This window comes from Centruroides sculpturatus, unplaced genomic scaffold (assembly GCF_000671375.1).
Source record: "Centruroides sculpturatus isolate CEXI.00-Female unplaced genomic scaffold, Cexi_2.0 scaffold17, whole genome shotgun sequence".
NCBI lineage: Eukaryota > Metazoa > Arthropoda > Arachnida > Scorpiones > Buthidae > Centruroides > Centruroides sculpturatus.
Genome location: NW_019384462.1, coordinates 1,102,040 through 1,128,115, shown reverse-complemented (window position 1 = coordinate 1,128,115; position 26,076 = coordinate 1,102,040). Strand labels below are relative to the sequence as shown.

The 26,076-nt window shown below is 29.6% G+C and overlaps 2 protein-coding genes across 2 annotated transcripts in view; one reads left to right on the top strand and one right to left on the bottom strand.

Annotated features, from left to right (window-relative positions):
- Positions 1-19,029, top strand: part of LOC111620896 (dolichyl-phosphate beta-glucosyltransferase-like) — a 27,320-nt gene extending 8,291 nt beyond the window's left edge. Inside the window, exons 4-9 of the mRNA XM_023362912.1 lie at positions 2,115-2,276; positions 7,431-7,541; positions 8,855-8,914; positions 11,258-11,409; positions 12,426-12,511; positions 18,688-19,029. Of these exons, the coding sequence (XP_023218680.1) occupies positions 2,115-2,276; positions 7,431-7,541; positions 8,855-8,914; positions 11,258-11,409; positions 12,426-12,511; positions 18,688-18,800 (684 nt within the window). The 3' untranslated portion in view covers positions 18,801-19,029. The remainder of the gene's footprint in view (positions 1-2,114; positions 2,277-7,430; positions 7,542-8,854; positions 8,915-11,257; positions 11,410-12,425; positions 12,512-18,687) is intronic.
- LOC111620892 (rho GTPase-activating protein 6-like) overlaps positions 18,791-26,076 on the bottom strand; it is an 18,910-nt gene continuing 11,624 nt past the window's right edge. Inside the window, exons 10-12 of the mRNA XM_023362908.1 lie at positions 25,148-25,333; positions 24,867-24,967; positions 18,791-20,336 (exon numbers count right to left, since the gene is read on the bottom strand). Of these exons, the coding sequence (XP_023218676.1) occupies positions 19,541-20,336; positions 24,867-24,967; positions 25,148-25,333 (1,083 nt within the window). The 3' untranslated portion in view covers positions 18,791-19,540. The remainder of the gene's footprint in view (positions 20,337-24,866; positions 24,968-25,147; positions 25,334-26,076) is intronic.

The window sequence follows — 26,076 nt, the reverse complement described above, 5'->3', positions numbered from 1 at the left end:
AGAAATGAAGAGAAGTGAGAAGGTTAAGTAGTAGAGAAAGGGATTTGGGAGTGTCCCAAAGGGGTGGAAAGTGTGAAGGGAAAAGAGAAGAGGGAGGAGGGCTCATGAGCCGCACCGGGTCCATTTATTAACCAAAAATAAATACAAATAAAAGAACAATAACAAAATGTAAACAGAATAACCCCGACAAAAGGTTTCGCGGCAAACAAAATTTAGAAAACACAATAAAAACCGACAATCTGCAAGTAGTCCCTGGACTATTGCCACACAGAAAAGGATTACATAACAGAAACAGACATCAAAACGCGAGAAGAGATGCCACCAAGACCCTGGCAGCGATGGGATGCTGTATCCTATGCAGCATGCAGACAAGTGAGAGTAAACAGTTTGTTGACCCGTTATACAAAAGTAATAATTACATAGTGTACCTGAATACATACAAAAGTACAAAAGTTGCACTGAGTGACACCATGGCCAATCCTGCCCCCTGACGATACCGAAAACCAGGTGCAAAAAGGTGGCACCGTCGGTATCGGGGCTTAATCCCAATTAAGATAGAAAGGAATTGACCATGGGTCACCCTTAACGAGGATCCAGTGCGCCCGTACTGTTCACAAAGTTGATAAGTTCTTTGTAAATGGTTTCATTATTCACAAGAATGTTGTGACGACAGGGCCAATTGGCTCCTTCTAGAAGAACAGTCAGCATAAGTTTTTCTCTTTGGCGATCGTAATGTCTACAGTCAAAAATGAGATGTAAAGAGTCTTGTGTTGACGTGTTGTCGCAACTGCAATACTGCGTTTCACTGTGTTTGAAGCGGCACAAATACTGTAAGAAATTTCCGTGGCCAGTAAACAATTGGCTGGTGAGAAAGTTGTTAAGAACATATAGTGATATGAAGATATACAGACAAAATATGTAAAAATCTGTTTAAATAATACACTTTCTTCTCCATCTCTTATCTAACAATTATTCTTACATAATTAAATTGTTATTAACTAGCTTAAATTTTCCTCATAATTAGTATGGTGTTTATAAAAGATTGTCACTGTCTTGTTTTGAAGCAATTCTTTTGTATCTTTGTCTGTTACTTGAGGCCAAAAAATTCTTCATTTTCTTCTATAAATATACTGTTATCATATTCATAAATTCACTCCATATTACTGAGTTTACTTTGTAATGTCTCATACACTTAATTTCTTTTTCATAAAACTGCATTTATCTTAATTTTTTCAAGTACATCAAGTATAGAAATTTAATGTTCATCAATCTCTGAGTGAGTTGTCAATAGTGTTATAGTGTATGATAAGTCCTAACAAGAGCTAATTACAGTGCTCATATAATTAATTAATAATAGTGGGACAAGAAGCATAATATTAATAGAAATTTCTATTCTCTTTAATGCTTATAAAATATAATATAACTTTAATAACTAGTAAATAGTTACTCACATACGTTTTCTTAATTATTTAAAATTACTGAAAGCAAAAAAATACTATTAATACAAAGCTAGGTAAAGTAAAATTGTTTAACAAAACTTATGTGAAATTCTATTTCTGATTATTCACACACTTTTTGTTACATGATTTTATTAAATATGTATTTTCTGCCATATTTTTTATTCTTAAATATTACTTCTACTCTTTCTCTTTCTACTAGAGCATATCTTATAGATTATTATTTGTGTTTTTAGAAATATAATGCATTTTACACAGTTAAAAGTATGCAAATTTTACTTTCTCAGTGAGTTAAAGAAAATCATTTATGATTATTCTTTCCTAAAATATACATTTAAGTTCAAATGTTTGTGTAAATTTAATTACAATAAAATGAAATGACTGCACAGATGACTTATTTATGCAAGGAAATGAAAGAAACTGTTAAATCAATAATAATTTATTATTTAAATAGATTTTCATTAAAAAACAATTAGTGCGATTGAAGAGATGTTTACATTTATGTATATTTATGCTTAACATTCATATAAAATTTAATTTATTTATAAATCAGAATATTAATTACTCTTAATTGTTTAAATTATGTAAATTTTAATGTAATAATATAAATAGTTACTAAAATTAAATTTTAATTTAACAAAGTAAATTGTTTTTCAGAAACAAAATAGTAATTTTACTTATGAAGTAATTATTGTTGATGATGGCAGTAAAGACAAAACATCAAATGTTGCTTTAGAATATGCTAGAAAGTGTGGAATAAATAAATTAAGAGTTTTAACTCTAACAAAAAATAGAGGAAAAGGTGGAGCAGTTAGACTGGTAAGAATTTTATTAGTAATATGTATATAACTTTTTATTAATGCTATATCATGATTGGAAATACAGGGTTGCCCAAAAGTCAGTTAATTGAGATATTTTTGAAGAACAGTTAAAACTTTTTTGGATGGCTGCATGTTATTGTTTGTTATTCAGTTGCTTTATTGAAGTGTCTGAATCATAAATAATGATGCACAGCTGTCCTAAATTAGTTTTAATCGTAATTAAAATATAATTAAAAATATACCTTTGTTAAGTAATTTTGGTTCATCTCATGTTTCAAAAATATAAAAAGTCAGAAGATAAAAGTTTTAATAATTTGTTTCAGTTCTGTTTTATAACAATCATAGTTGTTGTTTGATGTTCAAAAAGACAAAAACAGCAGAAGAAATTTTTATCTTCAGATATTTTAATATTTTCTTGTCTTAAAAATCTTAATCATTGGAAATGTTTTAGAAAATTGAATAACATTATTAATACGCTAAAAATATGCATATTATAATTTAATATAAAATAATGTAATAAATAAATTATGATTTAATAATGCATGCAAGAATAATGCATTGTATTTAAGATAAACAGCTAATAATAGTTTTGACTTCTTGTAGTGTTGCTATGCTACATTTTCATGAATGTGAATGTTCCAAATGAGTTTTATTTGTTTGGTTTGTGAATGAATCACCTCCTGACATTTCTGCCATTAAAACTTTTTGTTCTTTCTTTGTTTTTAATTGACTATTTTCTAATAAAAAAGTTTATTTTGGAAAGTCTTCTAATTATTTGTACTTCATTCATGAATAATAGATTTACTAAATTTAACTTTTTTGTTTCACAGTCAAGGGCAAAGAATCATTTGGAATTATAGGGAAGTAGTATTTTACTTCATTTTTGTTTTATTGTCATATGACTATATAATTTTGAATATTTTCTGTTTTATCTCCAGAAATTTTGACTTTTTTAAAAATTTGGTTCTGTGTTAATTTTTTGTTTAATATATATTAGCAGACAAACACCAAAATTATTTATAATAATCTCTACATTTGTCATTTTTTCATTCATCCATTTTAAAGCTTCAGACCCTTTTTATTATCAAATGATATATATTTGTACATCTGATGCTAAAATAATGAAATTGCATCTGTAAGCATGAAAATGCTGCATGATAAAGCATCATAAACAGAAAAGAATTGATATGCAGACTCACAGTTCATTATTTATACATATATAAATAGCAATGTTTGTTGGCTAGTACTTTTGTATATATTTAGTTCTTTGTCTTCATACTAATTGCTACAAGGTAATGTTCTGAAAGCATGGCATAATTCCATTTCCTTGCTTAACATAAATTTTTTTGGCTAGCATTTAGTTTTCCTTGAATAATTTTTAATTATTTTTTCTGAAAGTTTTCTCTTTAAATTTCTTTGAACAATCAAACGTTTTATAATACAAAATTAAATAGAATAACCAAAAAATTTTAACAGACATACTAACTGTTTTAACAGTAGATTAGCAACTGTGATTTAATTTATATTATTACTAGTTCTATATATACACATACACATAAACACGTACACACACCATTTTTAAATTAATGTCATTATTTACTAATTGAACATATACAGTTTATTTTTTATTAATCGACTAAATTTTTCTTCAATATTGTTATTTAGTAACCAAATGCATACCTGTTTTCAGATTTATACATTTATAATCAACTTACACAACATTTAAAGTACTGTACATAATTGAAATCTTAATTGTACTTATTTTTGTAATTGGGCTGCAGTTTGAAAAAATTGTGGACCTATAAATTTCCACAGTCATTTATCTGTTTGCCTTTAATCTTGAAAACAGAGTTAGATAGGTGGAATATGAGACCAGATATGGAAACCTTAGGGGCAGGATGCCCTGATTAACTATATATGAACTTTGATGCAAACCTGAAGTCATGTTATTTTTCAATTCTAAACTTTTTCCCTGAAAGCAATTAATTCACCCTTTGTCAGAAAAGTTCCAGGACAAAGCTTGTAAAAAATAGAAAATTGCAATTACCAAGTAATGATCCTAGCTCCTGTCAAATTAGTCCCCTCAGCTATCTATACACAATTGCCAATGTTTCTGGAGGTCTTGGAAACAAGCAGAGAAAGCTTTAAGTGTGATGCTTGTTAGCTCATTTGTCACAGTCCGTTTGATATCTGCAATATCTTGATGAAACATCCCTTTCATTTGCCTGTCTTTTCACTTGTGGAAACAAGAAAAAAATCACTTTTCTGCAAAGGGTTGCAACTGAAAGGGGCATTTTGTCAAGCAGCTGAAAGGGATGTTTGCTCAAGAAACGTTGGCAATTGTGTATAGATAGCTGAGGGGACTACTTTCACAGGAGCTAGGATCATTACTTGGTAACTGCAATTTTCTATTTTTTATGAGTTTTGTCCTGGAACTTTTCTGAAAAAGGGTGATGACTCTATTGTTAAAGAAAAAGTATGATGTACAGGGGCAAGCCACTACTAATTTGAGGTGGAGAGTATATATTTTAAATTAAATAAATTAAAAATATGATTAAAAATTGCAGCCCAACATTGTGATAATGTCACAATAAATAATTGCTTGTGTTACTTTTGAGAATGAATTGTAACTCATATTTAACCTATCCCATGTTGAAATTTTTCTTCGTTGCACGTCGCGCCATATTGAATTTTTGTCGATGTTAAGCCTAACAAAAATTACACATTTTTGAAAAAAAAAATTGTGGTTATTGTATTGTCCGAAAACATTTTTTTATTTTTCACAAACAAAATAGATATATTAATAAATGTAAAAACAAAAAAAAATGATATTTTAGAAGTTATTTTTAATATAACAATTGTGGTTATTGTATTGTCCGAAAACATTTTTTTATTTTTCACAAACAAAATAGATATATTAATTAATATAGAAACAAAAAAAAATGATATTTTAAAAGTTTGTTTTAATATAAAAATTGTGATGAATAGCGACATCTATTATCAAAAACATTCCAATGTAAACACAGAAATATTCGGCAACGCCCACGCAGGTCAATGAGGTCAACACGAATATTTTCGGGAACAACGTAGGACAGGTTAATAAATCTATTTGACTAATGACAAATAATAATAGGACTATATGAGATTTAGATTTGAAGAACAACTACTACTTATTTAGGATATTTTTTTATAGTGCAATCTAAAATATAATACTTAAAATATTAAGAACATTCATGAAATAAATAGGAAGTAAAAGTTTATTGTCACATACATGTAATTAATAATTTTTTAATACAAAAAAATNAAAATAGATATATTAATAAATGTAAAAACAAAAAAAAATGATATTTTAGAAGTTATTTTTAATATAACAATTATAACAACTAGCAGTGTCTAGTTTCAAAAACATTTCAATGCTGAAACAAGATATCTTGGGTCAACTGGTTGTAACCAGAGATATGTCGGGAATAACATGAGACAGGCTAAGGCATTAAAAAAATATTTTACATGATATATTTTGTATATGTGTATTATAGCTGAAGTTTTGAAGTAGAAATATTAGAATAGAATGCCTTACAAAGAGTCAAATTTAATATTTATTTACTAGAATAGAAAGTTAAGATGATAAAAATTTGAATACAGTCAGTCAGTCTCAATCAAATTTTTAGAGTTCAAAACTTACTAATGTTATATTAATAAACAATAAGTTGTAATATATTATTAGATATATTTAGATATATGTGAAGATATATGTATTTAGGCAGTGATTTTATCAAACTAAAAAATTTTGTTTTTTAGGTTAGAATTAACTTCATGCAACTTAGTTTTACACTATTGTTGTTTTGTGTAAATACTCAATAAGTATTATGATACATGATTGCAATAATGTTGTATATGTGTGGTTGATACTTTCATATAACACATAATTATATACTGTAAGGTCTCGTTTTATGCGGTGGATACGTTCTACAGAAAAGCGCATATAAAAAATTCGCATAAAAAAAGACTTTACTTGCCTTAAAAAAATAGGGATACGTTCCATAATTTTTGAAAATCACATAAAACCAAAACAACGAGTTAAAATTAACTTAAAACCGCATAAAAAAGTTTGCAGAAATTAAAAGAAATAGGCTGCTTAATAAATTACTTCGAATGTCTGAAAGAAATTCATATAAAAGCTTAAAATAAACTTGTATTCAAACTTAATTCAGTTTATTTTATTGAAAAGTAATACAAGGGGAATTCCCGAATTGCAAAAGCTCACTCTAAAAACAAATCACTGACATCTGGATGTGAAGAGTTAATTAAAACCCCTTTAGTTTCTCGCCCGAGTTAACTCGGGCAGATTACATAGCGTTACATAAAACACGGTCCTTAAGGCCATTTAAAAAAATTTTTTTTTTTGAATTTTTGGAATGTTTTTTAAGTCTCCAAATTTTTAAAAAATATACGGCCAGCTAGCGTTCACCCTACTTTAAACCCTTGTCCTCCCGCAACATCTATGAGAATGCCTTGGGAAATCCAACTCCAGCTGTGTTCAAGGTCATCCAGATGTGTAAACAATGACTCATCCCTGTTAAATTTCATAGAAGGGCGAGACAAAGGAAGTTAAACTTTGAAGCTTTTTCTTCAAAATTAACGCATTTCTTTTGTTTTTTTTTTTTTTCAGTTTTAAGTATTTTCTTATGTTTAATTACATTTATATCAAAAATTGCTAGGAACTAAAGCGATTAAGATAGATCTAGTTGTCCTTTACATCCATAAACATTATATGTCAGTGGAACAAATGGAGTGAGCTTTGAGCGTTCCACGATTTTTGGAGACTGTCTATACGCGGGCTTCCTAAACAAGCCTATATGTATGTTTGTCCAAGAAATTTTTGGATGAAATACAAACCACACAACTTCAAAATCACATAAAAATAATCTGCATAAAAAGAGACCTTACAGTATATAATATAATTACATAAATTTTAAAAAATGTAATCAGGATCAAAGATAAGATTAAGATTATTTTTTTGTTGAAGTTACAAATAAATCTTTTTAATTTAACTGTTTTCTAGTTGCTATAATATTCCATTTAAATACTTCATTCTGTGTATAAAATATAAATCATAATATAGTAGTAATGTTTAAATTGTTATGTTTTATAGGGCATGATGAGCACTAGAGGAAAATTTCTCCTGTTTGCAGATGCTGATGGTGCGACTAAATTTAATGATATAGAAAAGTTAGAAGAAAGCATGAAAGACTTTGGTGATAAGGTAGAATTTTTATATAATATAATTATTTTGTGATGTTATCAATGTATTTATTGAAATAATTTTTAAAAATAACTACATAGTAAAAGAAACATGTTTGAAATAAGGATTTCATTACTGGTAAATCAGTTTATTAATAATCAGTCAAAAGTGCATCACTAAATATACTGGCAATTTGATATTTTTTATTGGTAAATTCAGTAAAAATAGATAGATAGACAATTTTTGAAGCCAAATATTTATTAGACATAAAAAAACTGGCACACTTAAACTGGAACTATATACTAAACCTACAACTTGACACCTAAATATGAATTCCAGCATATCTTTTGAAAATTTCTTTCAAAGTTCAGAAATTTTTAGAAGATAGAACTGCTTTTTGTGTTTCGTGCATTCATTCCTGATGAGGGCCTCTGAAAGACGGCCAAAATCGTTTGAACATTAAATTTTATTTGTTCATTATTATTTTACATTTCTTTACAATTTTTAAAATATAATATTATGTTGGACTGTTTGACAATTTGTTTCTTTACTTGTAATGCTTAGAGTGCAATGGTAGTTTTAGTTGACAAATTGGAACACACTTATTTAAATGTAAGCACTTGCACTGGTCACTTTTAAAACACAATGACTAAAAATTTACAGTATGCTTTATTTTTCATGCAACAGAACTGTTGTTTTTCAAAATAGAAGAAAGGGAATTCAATTGGACATAGTGTATTAATGATTGTTTAGTTACTGACTCACTAATGAGTAGGCAATTAAAAGCTGGATTTGAAAAGTTGAAATTTAAAAGTTACTTGTAACTTACCAGTAACAAAAAAGTTGTGTCCTTAAATTTAAAATAACATATTTTCTGTTGATACATAAATGATGAAATTGTTTTGTAGATGAATGGAAACAGGTCAAAGATTAATGCAACAATATAATGCATTGCAATGTTTAGTTAAGAGAAGGGGGATTGACAATTATATAACTCAATATATTATTATTAGTTTTTAATAATAAAACTAGTGTCAGTTCACGAAATCTAAATATTATTCTTTTTGTGTGATTACTGAAAAATATATTTTAGTAGAAACAATGAAAAAATGGATTAAAAATTTAAATTTATAATCATTAAGACAATTTTTCATTATTTATTTGAATTCATTATAGTCTATGTATTATCATTACTTAATGATGTGTTAATGAAAATAATCTGAATTATTTCATTCTTATACATTTTTTGTTATATTAAATCTGAATGTAGCACTCATTTTCATTAGTTTATAGTAGAATTTATAGTTTATCATTTTTTTTAATATTTTTTTTAGACTGATAAAATAATCGCAATTGGTTCTAGAGCTCATTTAGAAAAAGAATCTATAGCAAAGGTAAACTTGTCATTTTATTAATTTAAAATAAATAAAATCTCCCCAAGTTAAATGCTAATACAGTAGAGTCCCGAAAACTCGGTCTAATGTGGACCAAAGGGTGGCCAAGTTTGTGAAAATGCCGGGTTATCGGGAATGTGGTTAAAAAAGAATAAGTACGAGTATTTCCTCAGAAAATACTGTATTGTACTTGTATGTATTGTTTGCTTGAGAATACAACAGAGAATAAACTGCGCAAATACCCTTAAACAAAAGAAAAGTACGTACTTTATGAAGGCATAGAGCCTTTACTACATGAAAATGAAAATTAATGAATATACAGTATACAGTAATTTACCGGATAAGACAGACCTCAGAAAAATACTTCATGAGGCATAAAGCTGTCTATAATGAAAATTAACTAGCTGACTTTGCAAAAACTGGCTACTTTTTTTTAAAGAAATGCATAATGTCCTGTTGTCATCTGCAATGCACTCTGTGTTTTGCTGCTTCATCACGAAGATGACGAAGGAACAGTAAGTCCATTACCGATGCACCTTGTTCAAAATACTGAAGGGCAGTTTCGACAGCCTTTAGTCCAACGGTTCCCAACCTTTTTCGGGTGGCGACCCCTTTTTATAAAATCCAAGTGTCCCGCGACCCCGATACAATTGAAAAAGGCATTTTTAATAAGATAATTAAAAAACAACGAAGTTAGTTTTTTTACTATAATTTTATTTTAAATTGTTTAATAATTTAATGCGATGGTTGAAATTGCATGTTATTACCAGTTTCAAAATTCACGGGAGAGTTTTGTTAACGCCAATCTCATGTCATTCTCAACATTTAATTTATTTCTCTCAAACTCTCAACATATGTTTCAACCAACTATGACAGAATAGCGTACCTAGATTACACTTATTTTAATTTTTAAAAAAAATATATGAAATTATTCAAACTTCAAGACACCATTAAAAACAAAAATTGCATTATAGTGAATATTTTTTTTAGTTTACTGTATAAGTTGGCGACCCCACAGAAAACCCGTCGCGGCCCCCTTCTGGGTTGCGACCCATAGGTTGGGAACCCGTGCTTTAGTCCCTCACTATGTGATATTTTAAGAGCTTGTACGGTGGAGTCCTCAATGTCAACATCATCATCATTTTTCGGCATTTTTTCATTAACTGTGACAGCAGCAATAATTTCTGTATCGGACATAATGTCTTGCTCGGTATCATTCTGGAACCACTGTTTGACGTCATTTTCATCGGCTTCTGCACATCCAAGAACTCTTTTCAGGAGGTCGAGTAAGTTTACATTTTCTGTATCATCATGTTCAACGAACTCATTTCCCTTGTGATCAAGGAGTTTTCACCAGGAACGAACTAGCGTTAATGACTCTAACTTGTTTCAGGCATCTGCCACCCAGCCAACAACATCCAATAGGTTAATTTTCTTTAAGTTCTGGATAAGACCTTGACCATCGTTTGCAGAAAGAAGGGAGGATAACAGCTTGCGCCGTGTTATCTGGACTGCCGGGTTATCGAGTACTGAGTTTTTGGGACTCTACTGTATATTTATTTTGATTTTAGAATTATACACCAACCAAAGCCAAATATTATCGAGCTACAAATGGCTATAATACTAATCTTTTAAATTTTTATGACTTTTAAACTAAAGACAATTTGGCATTAGAGTTAGACGTTAGGCACCATCTCTTGATAAATTTAATAATTATAATTTAATTAAATAATTTAGAGTTACTGGAAGAAAAGAATCATCACAAAGCAGGGCTCAAACCCTCAACTCCTGCTTACCTTGCAGATGCATTGCCAATTACACTACCTGGACGTTTGGTCCAATCTCCTCTTCAAGCATATATAAGCTAATGATATAACCATCGACGGTTATTACAATGCCAGCTGGGGACATTGGCATTGTAATAACCATCATGGGTTATATCATTAGCTTATATATTCTGGAAGATGAGGTTGGACCAGAGGTCCGGGTAGCATAATTGGCAACACATCTGCAAGGTAAGCAGGAGTTGAGGGTTTGAGCCCCGCTTCGTGATGATTCTTTTCTTCCAGTAACTCTAAATTATTTAATTAAATTATAATTATTAAATTTATCACGAGATGGCGCCTAACGCCTAACTCTAATGCGAAATTGTCTTTTAAATTATTAGTATTATAGCCATTTCTAGCCTGATAATATTTGGCTTTGGTTGGTGTATAGCTTTAAACGTATCGAGTGTAGTAATGATGTTTGATGATTTTAGAATTGCTAATGTTGACACAGATTATTTATATACAGTTATTATATAAAAAATACAAATTGATAAAATTAATTTTTTTTAATCAGAGATCTGTTTTTCGAACATTCCTCATGTATGGATTTCATTTTTTGGTCTGGTTGTTTGGAGTTAAAGGAGTTAGAGATACACAGTGTGGTTTTAAAATGCTAACAAGAGAAGCTGCTCAGATTTTATTTCCTGCATTACATGTAGAAAGATGGTAAATTGTAAATCAGTTTTTAATAATGAATTTAATATAATAACTTTACATTGAACTTGCTGTTATTCTTTTATAAATAATCATAAAATCCAGTATGTTAATTTAATTATCTACAATGATAAGCTATTATTACATTAATTAATACTAATTAATAGCTAAAATTCTAATACACTAAGATGCTAATTAATGATTAAAGTCATATTAATAAGTTACTAAAGAAATATAATGGTATATAAATGAAGTATTGTACTAAAATTGTTTGTACATGATATAGATGTATTTTTATTATATCATGTGAATGACACTCAAATTCTTCATAACCAGCTTCTTTTGATTTCATAAAAATTCGTGTTTTCTTTTCCAAATACATATTTTTATAAATGTTTTTATTAATAATTTATTAGTCAGATGATGTGCTGAATTATCAAGCTATGAGTAGGCTAAATGAATAATTAGATACAATGTAATTTGTTTAGAAGTAGGTGGTCAAGCTGCCATCTCATGGCATCTCGATTCTAAATTAAAAATTAATTTATTATAATTATTAAAATTATCATGAGATTGTGGCTTAACTGCCTACCTCTAGACAAATTACTTTATATCTCTAGACAAATTTACTTTATATCTTTATATTTAATTTTGCCAGATCATAGTCCAATAATTTGGCAGATTGTCTGGTTTTAATCAAAAATTGGGTTTCTTGAGTTGTTATTTATATTAATAGTTATATCCAGTATTTCTGTAAAATATATATATATTAAATAAGAAAAAAAATAGCATATATTTGTAATTCAGTTATATTAATAGAAAATTTACTGCTATGGTTATTATTATTGTAATAAAAAATATTTTTTTATAATATCAATGTCATTTTCCTTTAGGAATTTGTTAAGTTTAAAAAATCTTTGATTAGGAAAGTCAAGTAGATTTTGAATTTAACTAAATTGTATATAGTGTATTTTATTCTCATAAATAATTTTTTAAAATAACTTTTTAAGATATTGCTTAATTTTCAGGGCTTTCGATGTAGAACTTTTACACTTAGCACGAGAAATGAAGATTCCAATCAGTGAAGTAGCTGTCAATTGGACAGAGATAGAAGGTATCTATTATTAAGTACATAAACAAGAAAAAATATTATAAAAATTGTTTTTAAACAGAAATATATCATATTTTTAACTATATTGTGCAAATTTAAGAAAAATTTTATCAGACTCAGTATTTAATATTAAAACAAATGTAAAGTTTTATGATATTTTCACACTTTAAAAGAAATAATGTTGGTATTCACAAATTACGTTGATCAAAATATAAATCATAACATATATATTTTTTCAATAGACAAAATTCTTATAGATTAATAATATTGAATTGCAAGAAATTAGAAATCATGCTATTAAAGTATATAATTTGTATTATTTCTCTCTTATTACTGACATTGTCTATACAAAATAATTTGATAAAACTGGAGACAAACAAAAGAAGCAGTACATCTTTTATAACTCCAGCTATACAAGGTGTATTTAACTAGCAGATAAGCCCAGTGTTGCCTGAACAAAAAATAAGAACAGCAAATATTAAAATGAATTAAACAGCCCCATATCAGGAACATTATGTGAATTGGTGGTCAGGCACCTCGAACAACAAGTCTTACCTGACTTTAACGATGACATTATATTATACGCTAGATACGTGGATGACGTATTCATTGTTTGGAAGAGAAAACCGGACTTGGTGGCATTCACTGAAACTTTCAATAGTAACGCTTATGGCCTCTTGTTGAGGGCTGAACAGCAGAGCTCCACCAACGTGCATTTTCTTGATATTGATATTAGCTTGCAACAGGGTCGAATAACAACTAAAGTATACCGTAAGAGCTCGTATGCGCCTCTTTTTATACATGCTCAATCACATGATCTGGTTGGTTACAAGATCTCCGCTTTTAAGACCCTAGTAAGAAGAGCTTTCACCCATTGTTCAAGCGCGAAAGATAGAAAAATGGAATTGGAATCTATTTCGAATGTGGCTAGACTACATGGTTACCCTACGCGCCTAATTAAAACACTTATAGCACGCCACCAACAACCTAGGAGTACGGCACTTCGGAATAACCAGCCCTTCGTTCCTATTACTTACAACAAGATCCTTCATAGCACCTACAAACAAATCGCTCGGTATGCTGGTAAAAATATCGCTTACAGAAGATTCGCAGACCATTTTCTCCTGTTTACGAAATGATAAGGACTGTCTTGATAGGAACTGTGTTCCGGGAATATATTCTATCCCTATTTACGATCATAGGGTGAATCGTCCTGGCGAATATATTGGTGCTACTGCACGCTGCCTTAAAACAAGGGTCAAGGAACACAAGTACTCAATTCAAAAACGCCTTTCCAATACAGCTTTGGCCGCTTTCACGCTTGATGATGACGTCACGGTGGAATTTGATAATGCACGTTTAATACAACGGTGTGAACACCAGGCCAGCCTGAAATATCTAGAACAGCTGGAAATTTTTAAAGCGTTCAGAAAGGGAACAGCCATCAATTTCAAGGAAACAAACTCTTTGGCGACGGCGTGGAGGGCGTATTATGACGTATAATAGATGCGCGCCATATATGTCTACACTATAATATAAAGCATCGGATTTTTGAAGCAGGAAATCCATTTCCACGAATAGTTTTATTAAGGCCCTGCATCGGACATGCGCATAATTGCGATGTTCGATTTTTTGAAATCTTGGAATCGAACCTGAGGATGACCGGTGAAGACGGTAGAAAACGTTTGTTTTTAAATTGAATTTTGCTGGTATATTGGTAATTTTGTGGTTAGGTTCTTAATTCTCACACCAGTATGATGAATGATTGGTTGAGGACTGACTGTAATTTATCAATACATTACTTTATAAGCATTTTTTTTTTTTTTTTTGCTATCGTGATTTTGGTAAATTTTAAACTTTTGGAGATCACCTGGTATTTTTTGTTCTGTAGTCCAGAAGACCTGGAAAGGTCACAGAAATTTAAAATCCAGTTTTGCCAGACATTCTATATATAGAAATCTGTATTATTTTTCATTAGTTTGGAATTTATATTATTAATTTTCTTTATCCAAGAAAAACATTTTTTTTAATCATTTCTAGTTTTATGTGTCATAAACATGATTCATTTCCCATCATTAGTTTTGTCATAAAATTGTTTATATATAAAAGATTACCATGTTCTGAGAGCAAATCGTATTGAGAATATTTTTCATTACGATCGTACTAATTAACAGACCAAAAATTTTGTTGGGCAAATTTTATACTTTATTCTATTCTATTTCAAAACTTAAACATTAAAAAAAGTACATGTGGCTACAAATTTCTCATATTCATTATTATCTTAAGGGATCCGTCACTAAATGGCACGTATCAAGTACAGTGGTACCTCAGGATACGAACGCCCCAGCATACGAAATTTTCAGGATACGACACGAAATTCGAACATATTTTTGTTCCACGATACGAACAAAAACTCACCATACGACGTTACATTAGTTCGCAGCGTAACTTTTTATTCACTTCTGCTCATCGGTCTCAGTTTGCATGTTTGCTTCGTCGTGGAAGGATCTCGCTCGATAAAGGAAATCTCGAGGTATTATCAGAAAGTGACTGATTTTATTGAAAAGAAACATTCCAAAAAGGTTCACACTGGCCGTATTGCTGCTCGGTGTAATGACATTTGCCTAAGTCATTTTAAAAACAATTTAAAAAGTAGGAAAAGCCAAACGTCTATGGATAGATATTTTACCAAGCGACCTCTATCCAGTGAAAGTGCTGGTGGAAGTGAAGGAAAGAAAACAAAAAGCAGTGAATAAAAAAAATAATAATAATAATAAAAAAATTAGTGTTGTTTTATAAGTTATTTTTAAGTTATTGTTACGTTAAGTTTTTAGTATCATTTCCCCAGCGGCGGCCTTATCCATTGCGAGGCTCTGGGCGGCAGATCTTTGCGAGGCCCTTGTCCTTTGTGCAAAGTATGTGAATTGAAATAGTAGGCACTTATTAATATTAATATATACTGTACTATAAATTAAATTTATTTTATTGTTATAACTAATAGCCAAGGATAAAATAAAAAGTTTTAAATATCAACTTTTTTTTACTTGGTTGTTGTGCAAGGCCCCTCCAAGAGCGAGGCCCCGGGCGATTGCCCTGCTCGTCACCCCCTAAGGCCGCCACTGCATTTCCCTTCTCCCTGTCTTCCGCCACCTGTTTACACCTCCACCGTCTTCTATCCTCAGAGGTTAAGTGCAAATAAAACTACATTTTTTTAATCATTTATTATTCTATTATGGTTATTTATATATTTAGAACTACAAAATGCATTTTTTAGTGTTTTCCTTACTATACATATATTTTTTTAATGCACTGCTTAGCTTTAATTTGAGTATGTTTTGGTGTTGGAACGAATTATTTGGTTTTACATGTAATCGTATGGGGAAAAATTATTCACCTTACGACATTTTCATGATACGATCTCAGTTTCGGAATGAATTAATTTCATATCCTGAGGTACCACTGTATTTGTCAATGTTACCGATAAATTATTTTTAATCTTATTTAATGAATTAACCTCAAAAAAGCCATTGATTGATTTAATCAAGAAGAATAATTAGAATTATTTTTTTTTTATTAAAGTATGTTCAAAAATATGGAATTTTATTTATACAATATTATTTTTAAACATTTAAATAAAACCAATATACACATTTTTGTTTAATATATACATTTTTTTTTATATAACTATCCCATACAAAATATAACTCTATGATTTGTATGACTCTATATATTACAGATCAAACAACTGATATTGAATAAGTTTAAGTTAGACATTTAATTTCATTTATTATTATTTTTCTTTAATTTTTTTAAAAATAAAAAGAATAATAGTTGAAGGAAATGATTGTCTGCTATGAGAAATTTTAACTTTTTGATTTCTTATTTACAATAAAAATAATATTTACATAGTTACCACTTATTTTTCATTGTATAGTCATCAACACAAAAGTCAAAGGAATTTTACACTATATATATATATATATAAAGTTGCATATATAAACAATTTGACTTATTAAAACACTGTATAACAGTATTGCCCAAACTGTAATTAAATTTATGTAAGCGGGCCACAAAAATTATATATATTCTGTATTAAAAATAGGCTAATTTCAATCATTTAAAGGGCTGCATCAAATAGATTAACTTGTTTCACGGGCCAGATTTGGCTAGGAATCATAGTTTGGACAACTCCGCCATACAAGATAGCACATTAATCATTGTATACTCTAAGAATAGGCATTATTAGTAGAATAATATAATTATGGACGATTTCCTTCTATTAGAGTTTATCATCTTTTGATCGGTACGGAATTTTTGCTCTAAGTGGATATTTACTCCCTTCAAATATCTATGATATAATTGCACAAAAACAGTAAATAGATCAAGTTTTTTGTCTGAGCAATAATTGTTATTCATCAATATTTATACCCAGCCTTTAAAGGTCTTAAATGTCACAAATCTTTCAATTAGCAAAATACTTCAGTCAACGTAATTGCTTTGTTAATGAAACATTGTTCGTGTCTTCATATCTATCTCTTTCTCTTTTGTTTTTATATAAAATTATAAATATTCTGGATAATTTTTTCATTTCAATGTTTGGTTAAATTTTACATTTAGACAAAGAATTTGTTAATGCCATTTAAACTTTAGAAAAACTGCATAATCTTGCAGTAATGGCTGTATAAATGATAGAAAATATCCAGTCATTGCAATTGTATATCTTTATTTTTTGAGCTGTTATAATTAAAAATAATAAAAATTGCTTCAAGAACAATATATTTATTTGTGCAATTTAATTTAATTTTTTATTTTATTTTACTTCGTTCAAGATTAATTTATAAGATTTAGATTTCATTCTGATTTATTATATATACAGATAACATAAAACTCTGATCAGAATGAAATGAAATCATTTATAAATAAATAGATTCTTTAAAGTTGTTTTTATCATCAATTTTCACTTGCAATTGATTTCGTTGCCCTTCAACTTTCTTTTTTATTGGTTTTGATTACTTGTTGATATTCTACAGTAGAATAAATACTGCTTGCAAAATTGAGTTTATTTACAAATCATCATCATATGGTAGTGCATAGCAAGAGACTATAACTGTGTAGACATTAATGTTCTGCCTTGCCAATTTGGAAATAAAACTCCCCTCTTGATGATCTTTAGCTCATTGCTTACATGCCAAATAAAGTAAATAAGTTATGATTATGCTTTCACATGTTTGTGACCAATTTTTCACTGTAAATAATAGATGGTTAAAGTGGAAAATGACACATGGTTTTACTTTCTTTAGCTTAAAATATCAGTATGGTCGATACAGGTTTCTGTAAAAGATTATTAACACACAAAATGGTTACAATGCATTCTAGCTGGATTGTATTAAATCTGGATTACTAAAATATGTACATTTGGACTCAAGTTGTGGACCAAATGCATTTGGGAAAACGGCTCGTTTGGAGTTTGGTTGCATAAGGTTATAATTAGCCAGATTGCATTGTTTGTTAAATAATGCATCTGTAAATACTGGGTGATCATGTGAAAAGATCACTTGCAAGGAGTAGATACGGCAACACCGAGTCAACTATATTTGTAATCATCACGCTGAATGTCACGAGAATGATTTATTTATTATGGAATTGAGGCATAATATTTGAAATTGATCATTGGCATCGTGAAGTTTGTTCCTTGTAAATAAACTTTTCATTTTATCACTATATCTGCTAAATTAACCCCATGACAATTGTAATTGATTTGATATTAACTGAGAAGTTGATATCACACCAGTTACATAGAATGACATTTTGTAACCGATATGAGATGCAATTAATTAAAAATTAACATAACAAAAAATCACTCTTGGTTTTATTTAATTAACAAAGTGATTCCATATTATGAACAAACTAACATAACAAAAATAAATAGTAAAAATAGCACTTGAAAATTTCGTAAGGTATTTACATAACCATTTTATAATTTGTTTTCATGACGACGTTAACAAATTTCATATTATTAGCCGACACGCTAATAATTTGATTTGACTTTTTAACATTTCTATCAAAAAATTTTACAAAAAGTATTTATTTATTTACATTTTTATAAATTACTTGATATTGTGTAATTTTTTCATACATTACATTTTTAAAAAATTTATAATTTAACTTTTTTTTTTCAGGTTCAAAATTGGTTCCCGTTTTAAGCTGGTTACAAATGGGAATTGATTTAATATTAATATGGCTAAAGTACAGAATAGGTGCTTGGAAAGTCAAGAATTTATCGAAACACTGACATATTCTTTTTTATATTCTTATGTGACGGCATGCCACACATTGCCAACGTTGCATTATCCTACAGGCTTGTAAATTTATATTTTGTTTTTATTCTCTGTGATAAAAACTATTTTTTAGGGAAGTGAGTCGGCAATTACATTGTATTTCTATTACAGGTGATTGAATCTGTATTCGGTTGAAATATTTGTAACCATTTTTGCGGGCATTAAATTCGGCTGTTTATAAAACTGACATTTTATGCATTCGACGTGACACGGTAAAAATGTTTTTTGATTAAAAAATATCCATATTGTTTCTTATACAAAAAACAAAGTTGTGCCTTAATATGCATTCCAATTTTGCTGTATTATAAAAGTACTTCTGAACCGACATAATACTTTTTGTTAGATAATTATGCAAATTCCTGCATTTTCTGCTTTTTTTCCTGTCAAATAATTTTGTTTTTTGTTAATTTTATTTGATACATTTACATGTAAATCAGGATTTAAGAATTTGTTGAAAATGCCATTTATATTAAAGGTAATTTTTAATTATCTTAAAAGATTTCTTTATAGTCTCTCTTTAAAATTAATCGTCATATCCAAAATAACAGTACAACATATCGATGCCATTAAATATAACTACGGTATCGAAATTGTATCAAATATTCACGTATATATTCATAATCAACAAACAAATAATTTATGCATAATGTTTGATCCCTCAAAGTCATAAAAAAATAATGCACGTATGATAAAATTACACTTCAGTGTGTTCCGACGCTATTATTTCCCAGCGTTTCCACCTCTCCTGCTGATAATGAACCGCCGAAGAATGATTGTGATTCGTATTTCTTTGATTACCTGATTGTGGATTAGTATCGTAGTTTGGATTCACGATAAGCGATACCATTTTGGACAAAGTGTTTGCTCCAGTTTGTTTAGAATTAACTTTAGACGAATGTTTGGTTATTTTGTGTGATTTTTCTCGTTTCTCGTGTATTTTGTTACTAGCAATTGACGAAGTGGATGCACTTTTCTCAATGGAGAATTTATCTTCAGGTTTTTTCAGATACCTTCTTCCTCTCTGAGACTGTTCTTCAGTTTGAATGTTACCGGGAGACAAAGTTAAATATTCTTCTTTGCTCGTTTTAGTAATTTTGTAATAATCTAAAGTTTCCTGTTTTGAATCGTCCACTGAAATACATTCATTACTCCTGCTAAGACAATTATCTTGGTCAACAAAGAATGTAAATGTCGGTGGTTTGACTTGAGAATTAACGTCTAGTAATGAAGACCTATCAATGATCTGATCAGGAAAACTTTTCCTTCTCAACGATGGAGAATCGTCTCTCAATCCCGGTGGAACTAGAGTATTATTACTATCATCTTCAAGTAACTGAGTGCTACTTTTGGTATTTTTATTATCGCTGCTGATAGTAATAATGGGTAAAACAACTGTTTTCTTATCTCTTTGCCTCGATCTTTCTATTTTTACTTCTTGAACAAATGTTTGTCTTCCATCTGAATATGAATTTTGATTTCCTCTTCCAGATCTTTATCAAAAATAATATATATTAATTTTACTATAAACTAAATTAGCTATAAATTAAATAACAACAAAATTCATACTTAAAAATTAAAGAAATATGCAAAAAAAGATATAAATTACATTTATTGAATACATCTTAAAACTAAAAATTTTGAGAAAACTGATTGGTATAAAAGGTTAATTATTTAATTTGAATGGTTCTCAAACTTGCATACAATCCCAAAATGGATATGAAAGGGTCACAAAAAAGATACAGTAAGTTATTTTAAAATTTCTGCTCTTTCCAATTTCTTGATTCATGAATGCTGATAAAAACATAAAAATTATTATAGAAATATTTAGTTTGATTTTGTTAATGAAAAGCAAAGCATGCTAAGACTGTGGGCATGTTTTAAACTTTGGTGATTTGGCCAAAATTTTCTCCTTTACTGGATGGATTTGATTTGTAGTGAAATGGCTAGTATAGCTGAGGCATAAAGTGCTATCTGAATATAAACTGCCCATAATTATGCCCATCTAGACTAATGCTACTTAAAGTGGTAGTTTGCAGACTGGTGCTACTCCTTGAGGAATTTTGACGAAAGAAAATGTGGTGGTAAATAACACGTTCTTTTATAAAAATGTGACATTACTGTTATAATTATTATCATATAACAGTATCTTTCTATTTACAGCTATGTGGTCATCCAAACATTTAAATGGATAACACAAACAATCAGCTGGAATATATGAGCTATAATATGACTACCATTTAACCTGTTCATCACTTGCAAAACGTTTGCCTCCAAGCTACTTTTTTAGTGGCCAGAACAGGTAGAAGTTGCTTGGGGCTAAGTTGGAGTCACAAAGTATTGAATGTTTAAAAAGTATCCAGCCTAGTTTAGTTTTTTCTGGGCCAATCGAGCCAAATAAGGTTTGATATTATTGTGATGAAACAATAATCCTCCAGTTGGTTAGGTCAGGTTGGTTAGGCCATTGCATATTTTGCAATCATAGTCTGAAGCTTTGCTGAATTCTATTATTGAGTCATTTACATTTTGACCTTGCTTCTAGAAATGGGCAGTACTCCTTGAGGTTTCCAAAACACTGTAAGCATAACTTTCTTTGCTTAATTTCTTTATTGAAGGTGAAAAAGGATGTTTCCATTGCATTGAGGCATGCCTTTATTTGAGTTGATAGTGGTGGGTCCATGATTCATTTCCAGTAATAATCCTGTTAAGTGTGTCTTATCATTCATCTTTGTACTAGATAAGAATACACCAAATAGACTTTGCAACATCTTTAAGTTTTCTGGCCCCACTATGCATTTTCCAGAAATTGAAATGATCATACATTATGATATAGGTTAAACCTTGAGACCCACCAGTGGCCAAGTGGATAAAACCACTGAAGACTGGTTGTTCGTGAGTTTGTGCCTCATCAATGGGCTGGCCACATGAAGTTTTCCAGGTTTTCTTCACATTTGTAACACCTAAATAGGGGTCAGTTTCCCTTAGAAAGTCATCTTAGAAGGTATCCCACCTTTAACAGATCACCCACATGTCATGTTGCTGTATACAAATAAACTAAACCTAACCTTGAAAATACTCTCTAGTGCAGTTGCTACACTGTTTACAATTACTTGCCTACCAGCTCAAATCATTTCCATTCACTGCACAGTTGTTTCTGTTACAGTTTCAACAGAGTGACCAGGTCAGTCTTCATCAGCAATTTTTGAATATCCTCAAAATAATTTACAAGTTGTATACTGCTTTATGCAAAAAATACTTCTCACTGTAAATAGGAAGCATTTCCTAGTGCAGAGGTGACGAACCTATGGCACGCATGCCCAAAGTGGCACGTCAAAGAAATCATCTGGCACGTAACAAATTATATGATTTCGATTTACCATCTTTTTCAATCAGGTTCTTTACATTTACTCTAATTACAGCATATTATTTTATTTATTTAAATATAGTTTTTAAAATTCTTTTTGCCTTGTGGGTACTAAGAGGGCTTTTTTATTTAACAAGTCCACAATAGGACAACCGGGTGGTGAAGAATGGATACCCACCTGAAAATTTTCTGGGGTTTTGACCTTGGGTCTACAAGAGCGATAGCTACCACTTTGACCACTCGGTCATTCGGCCAAATTTAAATATAGTTACTCGAAGTCTAAAACTTCTGCATGCATAAACATTTTTAAAGAAAAGTATGCTTAATATGCTTACTGTGTGGCACGCAGACTTAAAAAGGTTCACCATCCCTGTCCTAGTGAATATCCTTACCAGGAAATCCTTTTTCCCACAAAAATGCACAACAGCACACTGCTCTTCAACTGTACTCTCAAGCATTGTTACCTTTTGAAACTGAGCTGGACATGTACAAGTCCAGAATCAACGTCTAGAGTCTACTACCTGAATTAATCATCAAAGTGGATTGTGCTGCCATCTAATAACACTTTAGAAATTATGAACTGACATTTTTAGCTATTATATATTAGTCTGTGATCAATTTACTGACTTTCCTTTGTAAAAGTATCATTACAAAATTCTTTATACAAGATGTGGCTGATTAACCTGATGGTTTTTAAATTAAAATAATATACATTATGCAATTATGCTAAACTAAATTTATCATCATCCTGCACTTAATCTCAAAGCATTTAACCAAGGATTTATAAATAATAACTTTTTGAATATTGCATCCATAAGAAGGTGTCTATTGTTGTCTGCACATTCTTGCAATCATTCCCTAAAACTTCACATGACTTTTTAGAACATTTAAGAGGAAATTGTTGCCACTTCATCCCTGATGCTCTGTTTCAACTCTGCCACAGTCTCACAGCTGTATTTAAAAGTTGTCAGGTTAATATGCTGCTTCCCATATAATAATGTTAGTGTTGTCACAAAGTATTTTGTTAAATTTTATAGATTCAGTACATTATCTAACAAAATGATTAGTAGATATTCTAGCAACATAACTGAAATTACAAAATACATATGTATTTTATGAAAATCCTATGGAAATAATATGTTGTTTAAAATTTATATAAGAGATACAATATTTTTCTATCATCATCAAAGGTACTATTATGAATAGTTTGAGAACCACTAGCTTAACAAAGGTTAATTCAATAGTATACTGAAATATAAGGAATGGTTAAATAAGAACTAAAATAAAAAAAGTAGAAACTATTAACAAAAATTATGAAGACGTTATTTTAAATATCTCTAAATTGGTTTTTTCTGCACATTTAAAAAATTTCATATTCCTATTAGAATTATTTTGTTGAAAATGAATGTTCTATGAACATTCAAACACTTGTCTCAGTGTTCTACTAGTTGCATAAAACTGTTGATTATGGTGTCACTGCAATCTTTGTTGATCATGGATTTGTACAGAATTACTATAAAATTATTATTAGGGCCTGGTTATTGGGCTGCAATTTTCAAAAATTGTAGACCTGTAAATTCCCACTGGCATCCATCTGTTTGTCTCTGTCTGCCTATCCTTTCTTAATCTTGAGAATGGAGTTAGATTGATGAAAGTCCAGATGGAATATAGTCCAGATATAGAAAGCTTACGGGCAAGAAGCCCTGATTAACTATCACACAGAAATCACATTATTTCAATTAAAAAATTTTCTCCCAAATGGAGTTAGATGACCGGCACGACTCAATCGTTAATAGGAAAAGTACAATGTACAGGGCAAGACACTATTAAAATTGGGAGCTTTGTGATGAAAAATTGCAGCTAAACATTGTGGCAATGTCAATAAATAATTGCTCATTTGATATAGTTTCCACTTTTTACTTGTGATAAAAATATCACTTGCATATAACTATAAGGAAGTTATTGTAAAATTTTACTACATTCTTTCCATAAACAGTTATTTTGAAGTCCGACACAAGAAAAAACATTTCACAATAACAAATGACATATGTACAATTTTTAAGCTTGCCATATTTAAAAAAACTTTAAAATTTAGTTAATGTATTGCATCACATTCTTCAAAATTGTTTTCTCATATTTTAATTGTTTAAAATTAATAAAATGTCCATAAAGTTTAAAAAATTTTAAGTGCATTTTTAGATATAAATTTAATGTGTCAAAAACTTTCATTCAGATTTATCACAAGTCATTTATGTAAAATTATTTGTTTTAAAAAAAAATCAGTTGAGTACATAAATTAAAGTAAATTATTAATGTCAAAATTTACAAAATTTTCATCATTTGCTGAATTACATTGTTTGGCATGACGGAATATTATTATTTTGTAGCAAAGGAAAAATCTTATCTGATAAAGAATTTGCTTTTTCATTTATCTCTGCCAACAAAGTCTAATATTGCATAAATTGTACAAATTTTGTACAACTTTGCAGTAAAGTTTTATACCAATAGTTAGAATTGTTTTTATCATCATAAAAATTAGAATACTATAATTGATCAGTGTTATACTGTATTGAGTTTCTTTTGTAAATAATAATTCTATTTTTACAATAATGAAAGTTTTCTCATGATAAAGTTTATAAATAGACTTAAATAAACTTACTCTAATTTATGGATGTAGAGTTTATTTAATATATTCTGTAGAGCATCCGGATCCTCTAGAAGAAGACGACGATAAGTACTGTCCAAATCGTCTGCCTTCACCTATTGAAAGTTCAAATAATTTTAAAACATCTTAGATAAAAGTCATAGAAATTATTTGCATCATCAATATGTATGTAAAAATATTGAAATACGTAGTTTATCTTAACTTAAAATATTTTCATACCATTCGTAGCATATGTATGTATTCATACGTACATAAGTTAATGTAGAAATTTTTACCGTAAATAGTCTCCTGTAGTTATCTATGAGTTTCTGAACCACATTGATCACGTCGCAGCATTCTTCGGGTTTGTATGCCCTCTCTACAACATATTCGTAATCTTTTCCTTTTTTCTGTGACGTGTGCAAGATGTTTGGACCAAATAAAGTGGCAAGATTTGACGAATCCATTCTGTTTCCCAGTTGCTGGAATATGGATACACATAATTAAAATAAGTTACCTTTATCAAAATTTCTTTAGAAAATTTACAATGTATTCTCCTAGTACAAAAACACGATCCCTGTACCAATAAAACTTTCATGTTTTAATAAATTTAATTATCCAAAATATAATTTAACTAATTTTGAGCTATAACGTCTGTGTGTTTATATGCTTTTGTATTTGTTTATCTATGTGTGCTTCTATATTTTTACTTGTTATCAATAAACTATAATCTATCTAACCCAATTCAAATCTTCATAATTCATCATGGATAGTATTGTTTAGGGCATTTTTCACATACCTCATCTATGTGGCCAGTTCCATTGTAGATTTGATCTTCCCACAATGGACATAATTGTGACTGCTAAGTAGCCTAAATTTGTTGGTGCTTCACATTAATAAATTAATCAATCAATCATTGAAACCAAAGATAAACTCTAGAAAGTTAGACAAATTCATTTGGTTTCACAAAGAAACAATTCCACACCTTTAAGAGTTATTTTATTTCTACAAAACAATTTCCTGTAATAATAATAGGATAATTCATGCCACATGACTTATTCAGGTGATTTTTAGGACTTTTGATATCAATTTTCATAAGATCATAGCTTTGCATATAATTGTTCTACTTTTGACTCACTTTGACTTGCAGGTTCTAAGACAGCATTTTTTTTTTTTTTCTCATATCGATCATGGGTTCCATGGGTTCAGCCAAATGCACAATGGA